Source organism: Nelusetta ayraudi, unplaced genomic scaffold (assembly GCF_046127955.1).
Source record: "Nelusetta ayraudi isolate G7.1 ecotype Tasmania unplaced genomic scaffold, CSIRO-AGI_Nayr_v1 ptg000078l, whole genome shotgun sequence".
Taxonomy (NCBI): domain Eukaryota; kingdom Metazoa; phylum Chordata; class Actinopteri; order Tetraodontiformes; family Monacanthidae; genus Nelusetta; species Nelusetta ayraudi.
In genome coordinates, this window is record NW_027466128.1 from 141,844 (window position 1) to 154,034 (window position 12,191).

At 44.0% G+C, this 12,191-nt stretch overlaps 1 protein-coding gene across 3 annotated transcripts in view; it reads left to right on the forward strand.

Moving 5' to 3' along the window:
* arb2a (ARB2 cotranscriptional regulator A) overlaps window positions 1-12,191 on the forward strand; it is a 138,322-nt gene continuing 126,131 nt past the window's right edge. The window contains exons 1-4 of one of the 3 annotated variants that reach the window (XM_076043864.1): window positions 1-115; window positions 769-909; window positions 1,328-1,429; window positions 4,484-4,584. In XM_076043864.1, coding sequence (XP_075899979.1) covers window positions 804-909; window positions 1,328-1,429; window positions 4,484-4,584 — 309 coding nt within the window. In that variant the 5' untranslated portion in view covers window positions 1-115; window positions 769-803. Of the gene's footprint in view, window positions 129-238; window positions 261-768; window positions 910-1,327; window positions 1,430-4,483; window positions 4,585-12,191 lie in introns of those variants that run through there. The other 2 variants (XM_076043863.1, XM_076043865.1) reach the window with 2 other exon arrangements.

Consider the following 12,191-nt stretch of genomic DNA (forward strand, 5'->3'; position numbering starts at 1 on the left):
TCTCTTCCGGTCCGTTGCCCCGGTAACCCGGAAGCCTCTTGCGCTCCACGTTCAGCGTCACCGAATGTTCTTCCTGTTCCCGAATTATCAACGAGGCGACAGCAGCTGGACAGTGGTACGCACTCATGGTCCGTGAGTCGAACACAGAGGGGCATGCATGCGTCTCCTGTAAACAGCACACGCGCTCCGGACGCCCGTCTTGTTTCGTTTGAGAGTGCGCCATAGTAAAAGCGCGCGCTCTCCTCTGAACATTAGCGCCGGTCCGAGTGAAAACATTCAGTCATTTTCATGAGCATTAAACTTGGCACACATGTTTGCCGGGTGAAAAACTGACGAGTTAGTCTGAGGAAAGAGGCGGTGGAAGTTATTCCCCGCCACATCTCAGCGCCCCCAGCGCAGTTTAAGAGCATAGAGATAACTTCGCTGCGTTTGCATAATTAATGTGGTTACTGCACGTGTGCAAAGTTGAGCGCGCGCACAGCAGCTGCCTTGCTAACATTTACATGTTTAATAGCAATAATGGTGACAAATGGGTGCACTTGGCTGTTTATGCGGGGACTTTATTGCAGTGTTGATCATCGCCGCATCATTTTATCGCATTGTTTTCTGTAACTATACGTTTGCAGGTGGCAGAGTGACGCAACAACTACCACGACCTTACGTTTATGATATTTGCACATCAGGGTCCATTATTTCTGTTTTTGTGGTATGTTGTGAAGTGGTAGACGAGTTCTGCTTGTTTACATTGTACTTTCTTTGATACAACAGGGTGCTTCTCTGTGATCTCTGTGCTGCGAGGACTCATGATTTCAACCCCCTGTGCTGTGACACCAGCCCTCTACTTTCTCTGCATCATTATGGCCCAGGTCGCTGGCCAGGAAGACCCAGAGAAGAGCACCCCGCTCAAAGGTAGAAGAACATACACTGCTGTAACAAATGGCAATGATAATGAAAGTGAAATTATATGAAGATAATGATAAAAACAAACGCAGCTACATGAACTCAAACTGTCTTATGCACAAGTTAAAACATTGTTACAACATGTTGATGCATTTTATTGTAAACATCTCATATTAATTGGATTATTATAACTTTTTCCAACTACCACACATAATGAAAATATGACTTTGGGAACTAATGAGCACCACTATGGTCTTTGCCAACTGAGAAAGTGATGTAGTTGTCTTAGAATGTCAATGGCGTTGTGGTGAAGCTTTTTCAAATGATCCAATTGAGATCATGACTTGGAATTTAAACCAAGGCATTCTTAAATCTTGAGCAAGGATCCTGTTCAGTGTGTTTGCTTTCTCTTTCTCACTTCCCCCAGATTTGTTGTCAAGAATAGACTTGGATGAACTCATGAAGAAGGATGAGCCTCCCTTCATCTTCCCTAAAACGCTTGAGGAGTTTGAATATGCCTTCAATGAATGTAAGTGCGTCTTTTGGTCTTCAAATGTTTAGAGTACGCTCATCATTTTGTGAAATTAACATAATATTCTGGTCATAATGAATACAGTCTTGTCTCATTCAGAGTGAATTTGCCATCCATATGGTCGGTGGTAATGACATTAGTAGTGTAGGTAGTAGCGGTTCTGAATGAGGTAAGGTGCACTGTAGGGGATTTAAGTGAAGAATGCAATCTTGAAACAACTATGTTGGTGTTTGTTAGAACAGTTGTAAGCAGTGGGGGGGATATTTCCCCTAAATTTGGCTCCACCACCTTCCAACCTGTTGCTCTGTGCGCTGGTGCGCTTACTCTACATGCATCATTAGGGAACCTGGTGCCTATTAATGTGGCGGGTATTTGTATATTTTAGAAAATTTTGCAGAGCAAACCTATTCACTGTAATGTCAATGGGTAATTATTTGCATGGCCTAAACCCGTCCAGACTGGCACCCAAGTCAATTTAAGGTTAAATTTCTACGTTGGCCTCGTGGCCAGTGGCAGAAGAGAGTGTAGGTGGACCTCTGTGTGGGTATCTAAACGGCATCTCGAAATGATGCTGGCTCACATGCTTCCTACTGAGTGCAGTGGATGGTGGCTGGGATTGTAACTATGGCTCTCCGTAGCTCGCCTCCTCTCCCTCGTCTACCCTCTGTTCTCTGTCAGCTTCTCCGCTGGCTGGCTGGCTGGCTGGCTGGCTGGCTGAGTGGGGGACATGTTGTGTACTCTACGGCCCGTCAGTAACCTACTCAGCCTTGCCCTCCGTCTGACGGAGCATTTGCATAACCTCGCTGTGCCTAAGAGCTAAGACGCCGAGGCTCACCCGCCCCCTCTCCCTTCTCCCCGCACCCCACCTGCCACAGTGCCAACACTCATGCACCCACCCAACCAACCCCACCCCGAAGTCTACCATGCAAGAAGGAACATATCCGGTGACTGTGTTTCTTCTACCTCACCCTTAAGGTTTCTTTTTCTTTTTTTTTCCAATTTGCTTGTGTATCTCTCTATTTCTGCCCTCGTCCTCCTCCCAGTCCCCTGCAGAATGTGCCTCAGCCACACACACACACACACACACACGCACACACACACACACACACACACACACACACAACTCCTCCTTACTGTGTGTATGTCTCGTCAATTTTGTCAATTTCCACTTGGGCCTGTTTTTCAAGGATCGCATTTCACAGTCACTCTGGCTCGCGGGCTTCCGACAGCTACGTCTAGGCTACCTTTGCCCAAGACAGGTGGAACAAAAATGTTAATTTGACCATGTAATGATGTGAATACAGACGAGGCTGTGTACAATAGTTTGCAGGTATCTTAATCACTGAAGATGATGGCTTCATCTTGCTAGCCCTCCAGTTTCCATTACTGGAAATCCAAGGTTATGTACACCTAATTAAGCGGCCAAATTGAGAACAGAATGCTAATTATGACAGAAAAGAGGAGAAAAGTTGAGAAAGCGTTATTCCTCTGAGAGGACGTGTTGGGGGAGGCAGTGAAGCTGATCGCCCCCCCAGCTCGCGCTCCCTCACGCAGACACACACCTACCCTCGTGCACACACGCTCGCACCCCCTTTCATACAGTAGGATTTCATTATAGCTCCCCTCTTCCTTCTCTTAGGCAGTAGTGTTTGGATCCTCACCCCTCCATGAATGCATAATTGATTTTCTTCAAGGTACTTTTGGTGCACGCTGCTTTATCCTAACTTCTCACTTGCCGCCTGCTCTGTACCTCTCAGGCAAAAAGGCTGCTTTTAAATGCAACTTGATGATGAGCCTCGATACAGGGATACATGTTGTCTAACAACAAACCATGAAAGCAAGTGCCACAGTTCACAGCCTTTTAAGCTTTGTACGATTTATCACATTGAAAGAGGGGGGAAAATGTTAGCATTTGTAGGGGGTTGAGAAAAAAACAAAAGTAACTTTTGCATTTTTTTATCCGGCCGTGATATTTATTTTTTAGCTATGATGGGCTTCCTCACGTTGTGCGATAATTGAGAAAGTATGAGAGCCCCCTGGCTGTTTGGGTTAAACGTGTGCTTTTCAGTGGGTTAGTACTTAAAAAATTCTGCAGTCATAAAGGTCAAAATTAAATTTAACACTCTTTAGGCTTTTATTGTGTTGTGGTGTCAGCCTCAGGATCGATGGGCTCATTGCCAAGGAAAACATGGAGTTTTCGCCGTTGTACAAAGGTAATTGTTTATTAAGAAAAACGTAGTCCTTTTGTGTACACCTTTTTCCTGCCTTGTGACTATTTTATATGCTGTCTTAAAAGAAGCACTGCTCTACAACCTCAGAATTAAAACAAAACATTTAAACAAGCTCACCAGGGGAGTCTCTTACCGATTAGTCATAAAGACTCATACTTGAGCCAAGTAACGCTGATGGTATATTTAAAACAACTGTCCTCTCAGTGTGTGTGTCTGTGTGTGTGTGTGTGTGTGTTACGCATAGTTGTTGAGGTTTATGTGTGCCGTTCTTACCTTTCTTTCTTCACTTTCACACACATACAAAACATGCCTTGAAACTTTTTCTTTTAGTCTTTGCTCTCAGTGGTTTTCAGGTGTAGATGCCACAGGCAGTCCTGTGGCTTGTCGCCAGGGTGAGTGATGAAGGAGAGAGAAAAGGATTGACACGGTTAAAGAGGGACGAGAGAAGCTTTTAGGTGGAAGAAAGGAGTTTGGGAGAGTTTTTTATTTTTTTTACGCTGGCGTGCCAGCTGTCCAGCCTTGGACTTCCCAACTATCTGGAAGGCCACTGGAGTCGTGACTTCGATGATTGCGGCTGCCACAGCAGGCCTTGTACCTGCCAGATGTGGAAAGTGAATCAGGGTAACGAGGTGAAAGGACAAGAAGACAGCAGATTTAAATAAATGAGACAAAAATGTTTTGCATCGTCTATTAAATTTGAAAATGAACGTGCTTTTTCTTTCATAAATAGTCATCTCAATTATCCATGTTGGTTTTTATGTACTGTTTATTTTACCTATAATTTTTTCAGACTTCCACTTTTTTTATGCCTCTTCCACAGATGGCCAGCTCAGGCATACACAAACGGGAGAGCCATTTGTGTTTAATGAAAGGGAGGATCTCCACCGCTGGAACCAGAAACGCTACGAGGCTCTGGGAGAGGTAACTGAAAATGCGGGACCGCCATGTTCAGCTAATTTAGTCTCATCCACTGGGTTTATTGGGCTCATCTGTCCTTAACAGTTTTTGCAATCTAATAAAGATGTTGCAAAGGGAAGCTGTTCTTTAGAATGCACACATTCCTGCTTGGCACCGAGCCCTTCTCCCTCACCAATCACTTCGCTAGCTTGTTCTTAGTCAGAGTTGCTTGTTTTTAACATTTTAAAACACCACAACGGTGTCTCGATATATTATTTTTTTTCTCCATTTACTGTTTTAACATGGCCAAGCCACATATGGTGTTTCCCTTTTTCTTTTTGTCTTCTAGCAAAAGTATGTTTTGCCCAAGTTTCTGGGGCCTCAATTCAGTCAGTTGCACAAGTTGGATAAAGTTTATTAGACTGAGGTCTGATGTAGTCAATGAATGTTAAACTCCCTGAAAACTTTGGCCTGGAATGTTTGCAATTATTGAGAGCTCCCAATACATTCTGAGTAATATGAATTGCCAACTCACCACAGGACAGACACAGCCACTGGCTTCCTGTAGTTATACAAGTAGCACTTAACTGGCTAGTGGTTGCAGGCATGAGTCAGTGAATGAGTTAAAGATGATGAATCAAGAGTCAGTAAAAGCGCTCTAGACTTCTGAATGATTTGTTCAGAACCTGCAGCTCACTGCTGGGTTATCGCATTAGCATTCTGGTTTTAATACCGAAATGCTACCTGGGTGTTTGAGCAGCATGTCGTTGCCAGTTACTTTGAAAATGTTAAATATTAACAAGCATTTTAAAGGTCAAAAGTTGGTGTGACACAATGCGTTTCACCCTAATCATTTCCACGTCAGCTTACATTTACTTAGTGGTGTTATTTATGTCACAGTGCCGGCCAGTTGACAGAAATATGGAACTTGAACTGTACAGGGACATATTTCTGCTGACGCTAGGCAAGCATCGTGATGCATATTGCACACTCATTCATGAATATGGCTCTTATCAAGCCCTCTTAACACAGCATCAAAGGGCACGAAACCTGCGGTGCAAAGTACAGGCCTGCCCACTTTGCTCTAAGAGAAACTGCAAGACTGACGCAGAGTGCTCAAAAAACTGTTAACCTTTCTGTCTCCTTATTAATAGCGCAAACAACTCTGAGGGAAGTTTTGGCCTTCACATGGTGACCTTTAAAAAAAAAAAGCGGCGGGCGGCGGGGGGGCGCCACCAAATGTTTGAAAAATGTTTGATCGTCCCACCACATTTATGAAATTAAGCAGCAGCCTCATAAAGTTTTGTTTGCCACCGTTGGGCTGCTTCCACCATTTATGCCATCAAACGTTGCACTACGGCTTAGCACCGGTTCATTCCCACAGTGTTACCACATGCAGTATGCATTAAGATAATGAGACAAATGTTCTTTTGTAATCTGTGTGTTTTTTTTATTTGCATCCCCTGCTATGTTGCTTTTAATTGTGCAAACATTCTTTGAAGTTCAAAGCCAAGTGATAGAGAGCTGTTTGTGGGATTACCTGCGTGCTTTCTTTTTATTTTATTATTCCTAATGCAGGTATACAGTAACTCCTTTGAGAGGCGGTCTTCTGTGAAGACTTTCTCCCCCTCTCTTTTCTTGTTGCCTGCTGATGCTCTATCTCGCAGCATCTAAAGAGACGCTTGAAACAAACATTTGGTAGCACGCAAGCAAAGGCCCTGAAAGAACACAGAGGCATTTAAACCAACTGAACTCGGGCGTCCGACGGGGAGGGAGGCAAGCATTTGGGGGAAGCAATCATCAAGCAGAGCGTATGCAAATTTTATTCATTTAGTCATTAAAAATATTGACATAGGCATCTTATTCAGAGAAGAAAAGGGGGAAACCGTGTCAATCACCGCTGATAGAAGTTGTGTAAAAGGGAACAAACACTGTATGAATTGTGCTGCAGGAGATTAACTGCTTTATAAGAGCTGAACTTCACCTAAAAAAACAAAAAACAGCCTGTGTTCTGATGTCTTGTTGGGACACCAGTGTTAATTTTGACAGCAGAATTTGATTTAGTTTTAGTCATAGTATTCTGATCAAAATGTTATTTAGCTTTAGTCATAATTTAATCATCTAAATTGTTTTAGTTTTAGTCTAGTTTTAGTTGATGAAATATTAAAATAATTTTAGTTGACTAAAATGAGAGTAGATTTAGTCTATTCCTGATATCTTCGCGCCACAGTTTTTACAAAGTGTTTTATTTCCTTGCGTATTAAGTGTGAAGTGTGGCCAAATGTCCTGTTGCCTCTTCCTCCCCGATGTCTAGTCTGGACCAGATAATCGTACTCCGTAACTTCCTGACCACGTCGCTCTGATTGGTTTTCTTCCCAACTCCTCCTGCCACTTTCTAAATCATAATTTCCTTCCACAAACGAAATGAGCTCTGATTGGATCTCGTCTCTGGCAGACATTTTTATCTCGTTTTGATTCGTTGACAAAAAAAAAAAAAATGTCAATACACCTTGCCATCGTCTTAGTCCTTGTGAATGAATTTTTATTCAGTCATCGTCTTGTTTTAGTCAGAAAAAAGGTAGTTGACGATAACTATGACGAATGTCAACAAAATGAACTGTCCATCCTTCCGTCCGTCGCTCTCGTTCCTCGGCAGGATGAGAGACTTTGTCAGGCGCCAGCAGGAAAGACTAAGTTTCCGTGCGAGGCAGGCCAGTTTTGAACCAGTGCCGCCGCACAGAAAGAAACCACTGCCCTTTATCAACCTGCCACCTGGGACCGTCTCAGAGCGAGTCGGCGGTTCGCTGAGAGAGCTGTGTGAGATGGCACAAGGACGTGACTGGAAGCGCATCATCAATGCCCCCTAATATTCAATAGGCCGCCTTTCTCTCCCTCCCTTATATCTCTTGAGAACTGACGACTGCTTCCTGCTCTGCCTTCATGCAGATGCCCTTCTTTCTCACCAGCACGCTGCCAAGCTGTCAAGGTTTTTTTTTTTTTTTTTTTTTTTGCCACTCATTAGTTTTTCACTTTTATTTTCTTCAGTACATTTGATGCTTACAGACTAAAAATTGTAGCTGCATGCGTGTTCGAACATTTGGTAGTGTTTAATGAAAGGACAATAGTAGACGCATAGCTAATGTCGGTCCTTTTCTTATGCAAGCTGTAAAGAGCCACATTCTGGAGGAGTGATGGTGACACAACAGCTCTGCGTCGTTCCAAGTGACCTGCTCTTGATGCAAATATTGCTGCTTCTGTAAGAAAATGGAAACACAGCTTTTATTTTTGCTATTTTATGTAACTGAAAAAACAACGACAAACGTTTTCAATAGATCATAGTAAGTGTCACATCGAAAGTCTTAAAGTGTGTTAAAGAAAATGATGGAGCTATCATATATGGTATTGTAATACTTCATTTGCAATCCTCCCATATAAGCCTCTGTTCTACTGTCTCCCATATGCCAGTCTTATCGAAGTTATATTCCCCTTACTACTTCCTTTTTTGATTCCTTCCTTCCTTCCACCCTTTCTTTTATAACCTCGAGAGTCCGGCATTTTGTGCAGAGGCCCTGTGTGTGCGTGTGTGTGCGTGTGTGTTGGCTGGCTGCGCGTCTGCGGCTGTATTGTCACACACATCACAGCACCAGATGTCCAATTTGCACTTCAGCCTCGTCTGAATAGAGGGACAGATAGGCAGAGGGAGCAGGAGGACGTTGGTGCTGTGGCCTCTTGGCGAGAGAAAGAAGCCCGACATTTGGGTTGGGCACAAGAGCAGTGGACAGTTATTCAGTTCCTTAAAGAAAAATAATCTTTGTATCTTGTGATAATTTAGATAAGGCAGTGTGGTTGAGAGGTAGTACTGCATTTCGACACTGGGGCATTTCTGCACCTACATGAAAGGAAACTCTGTGCTGTGCACTTGGCCCGCTGTCCGAAACTTTAACGAACCTGTCAGGCATTTCAAACACACTTTATTTTGTAGGTTTATCTATAATTGCAAAGCAACACAGGCATGATAAAAATAGATAAATAAATAAAAAAAATCCCCCCTTAACTTCTTGAAAGGGACTTGTGAGGCTGCGGCACAATCTACTTCATTTATGTTCCGGTTTAGATTTTGTGACCAGAGCCTTTAAAAGTTTCTTTGCGGAACGTGATCATCCATACCTCCAACTTTACTCAAGTGAAAGCTGCTTGTTTTGTAATATAACTTCCCCCCCCCTCCAGAAACATCTTGTTTACAGATGTCTTCTTTTATATCCCTCCTTGTAGTCAGAATGCAGGCAATAGTAGAAGAAATGGCTTTGCTGCTTGTCTGCCTCTGAATAAGTAGGACAAATGAAAAGACTGCCCCTGAAATATCCCTTCATATTCTAAATGCACTCTATAAAGAGTTGAAGTGCTGACTGGGGATTTTTTTTCTTTTTTTACTCCCCCCTTTGAAACAGCTACGAATCTCACCGTGTTGTATCAGTAATATGCTCTTAATTGTGTTATTCCCCTTGTTTTGGTTGTGTAACACAATCCACTCAGTAAAAAAAAAAAAAAAATCAACAAAAAAATGCAATGACACAACCGTAAATAGCCCTCTCCCATCTGGGGCGAACGCAGCCATCAATGCAGCGTTTTTCAGCAGCATTACCGCGCACCCCGTGTGCGCACAGTGTGACTCGGTGTGGCGGGGTCACCTCTTCCTGTGCAGGTGTCAGTTGTCGGCTAATTCCTGTGATTCACTGATGACTCGCCCTGATGGAAGACGAGCAGAGGGTCTGGCCCATGGAGCTCTATTAAGCTGTTAATAAATGAGGATTCTTCCCCTGCTCTGCCTGCATCTGTGGAATGGAAAGCGCTCACAAATTTGTACACGCTCGCACACAGACAGACACACACTCACACACACACACAGAGTCAGAATATTGTAATGAAGTACAGCCAGCCAGATGGCTGAATTAGAGAGCCCTTCTCTCTCGCTCCCTCTCCCCTCTGTTTCTTACACTCTCTGCCGTCTCCCCGTTATCTTTTTATCTCTTCCCGACTCCCTCTGCTTCCACATTATGGATGCGGGTGTCGGGACAGCAGTGACCAGCTGGCCAAGGTTTAAGGTCCTGCTGAAGTGCCCTTGAGCAAAAAAACACACTTGGAAGGATGACGGAGGGAAATGGCTTTGTTAATGACAAATTGTGACAAGCCCACGATGACACGTTCAGCTGCTGCAGACGGGTTGATTGGTCGCAGTGTGTGTTGCTTCCCAAAAACGTTTCATTCTCGCACAGTGAAGAGTCTTTGCTGCAGCGACCACGCATGAGAAGAACCTCAACCTTTTTCTGATCCATCACCTGTACTTTTTTGAGCCTTTAAAAGTCCACCATTCAGGTTTATGTTTACTTTGTATGCTCAGTGAATCTTTTACCATTTTAATTTAAATGAAACTAAATGAAGGAATGTGTTGATTCGCCCTTAAAGCGACCTCTTATGCAGCAATGTTTTTGATTGGAGGTAGAATGCAACCTACCCTTCACCCTGCATTGTGGTATCAGAGGCCAAAGTGAATGGAGGCAGTTCAGAAACCGCCACTGGAATAATTAAGGAATAACAATACAGCAAAATAAGAAACATTGCTGTAGTTTTTAATGTCTCATGAATCAATTCTACTTCAAATGTGAGTTGTTTTTTTTTTTTTTACCCTTATTAATGGTCAAAACTACCCTCCAGATATTGGATTGAAATTCCTCGAAAGGTAAGCAGTCACAAAGAGATGTCTCAAGTTCGGAGCAGGAAGACAGGACTTATTTACTGCAACGAGAGCACCGGGAGGCCTTTCGCTGGGACACTAATGGGGGGTCCTTTCTAAAGAAGAGGGACTATAAATGTCTGTCTGACTGGATTCACTAACTGGCCTCGCAGTCCTGTCCCCCCCCCCCCCCCCTCCCGCGAGTGCTTCAGTGGTCCCTCCTCGGCTCCCGCTGAGAGCCTCAGAGAGAAGCGAAGCAGACGCAGTCAGACAAGGACGCTTTCAGGGTGTGGGTGAGGAGGAGCTCGCGGTGATGAAGGAGAGAAGGGAATCGGACGGCGTAGGAGAAAAAGGCGGGGAGGGCTGGCACCCTCTCTTTGAATTAGACCTCTGCAGGCTTCCCGGTTAACACCTGAGGAGGTCATAACGGCACCATTAGGATGAGCGGCGGAGAGAGGGCGGTGACAGAGTGAGGGGTGGAGGAGGAGGAGGAGGAGGAGGAGGGTGGTGGTGGTGGGGGGGGTATCGACGCTCGGTGTAAACAGTCTGTCAGTCTGTGGCTGAGAACTTTCCCTTTCCCTGGAGAGCCTTTCTCTTCTGACAGAAAACTGACAGAGACCTCATGGGAATTATACCCCTCTCACTCTCTCTCACTCTCTCTGTCTCTGTATCTCTCTCCGTCTTTGTTTCCCACGCCGACTGACAGATCCCATATTCACAGCAATGGGCTCTATTTTAATACCTCTGTCTGTTGCTACACCAGGCTGACTTAAAATAAACAACCTTTCTATCGCCTCGTGCTCCCTCATTTTGACTCCGTCTCTCCCTCTCGCTCACTCTCTCTCTCTTTCAGAGTGTGTTTTGCTGTTGTGACTGTTGTTATTGTTCTGCATTGTTGGTAGGGGGGATTTTCCTCTTCCATTCTTTTTTTCCCCCTCTCTCTCCCCCTATTCTCTGGAGAAGGAGGGATGCTTTCCTGGGTGCAGCCGGTGATACGGCACCGGGCAGCTCTCTGTTACATTATATAAACAGCTTTGATGCCTCTTCTTGCTCTGGTTTATATGGCTAAGTGGCTTTTGGAGGGTTTCTGGACTAGAGAGACAAGAGGTCCACGCGCCTTTGTGTGAGGGTTTTCGATGTAAGTGCACCCACAGTACGTTTTCTGTCTTAAGAATATTTGCAGCGGCTCACCGGGAGCTGGGTCATGTTTTCTTATCCAGCTTCACCTGCTCTTTTTTTTTTTCCCCTTCTTTTGCTTCAAGGCCTTAACACACCTGGATGGTTAACAAATAAGAAATGCGAAAATATTCAGCTCAAAACTGTTCATGCTGGCCATGATGAAATATGAACTCTGGAAAACAAATACTCAATAAAGTTTTAATGAGAGATTCCAAACACTTTAAAGTTTTAAATTGACTTTCACCTCCTCGTGGAGAGGAGGAGCTTCCTCGACTGGTTCCTGACACATTTTAGATTGCCAGTGCCACACTTTGAGACACTTTTTGGCGATTCTAGCACCTCATCTGAGAAGATGTTGCATCTATTCAACAAAGCCAACTGATTGATGATACTTGTTGTTTTGAAGACATTTTTGTCTGATTTTTCAAAAAGCTCTTGCTGAGAGACACAGCTAATGTTGACCATTGTCGTCCATGTGGATGGAGGCATGACATCCATTCTGCACATCATGGTTGTCTATTCCGTGTTCCCACCGCAACATTTCATCAATCAATTCACCATGCAAATGCTAATGTGAAGTAACAAAAGAAATGGCCAATTGTTGCTGCGCAATAGCTTATTTATATCTTTTTTCCCAAATTATCTTCATGTAATTGGTAAAATGCATAGACCTTTTCTCTCTCCCTTTCCTTCTGGTCACCATATTTTCTGATGTAACCTT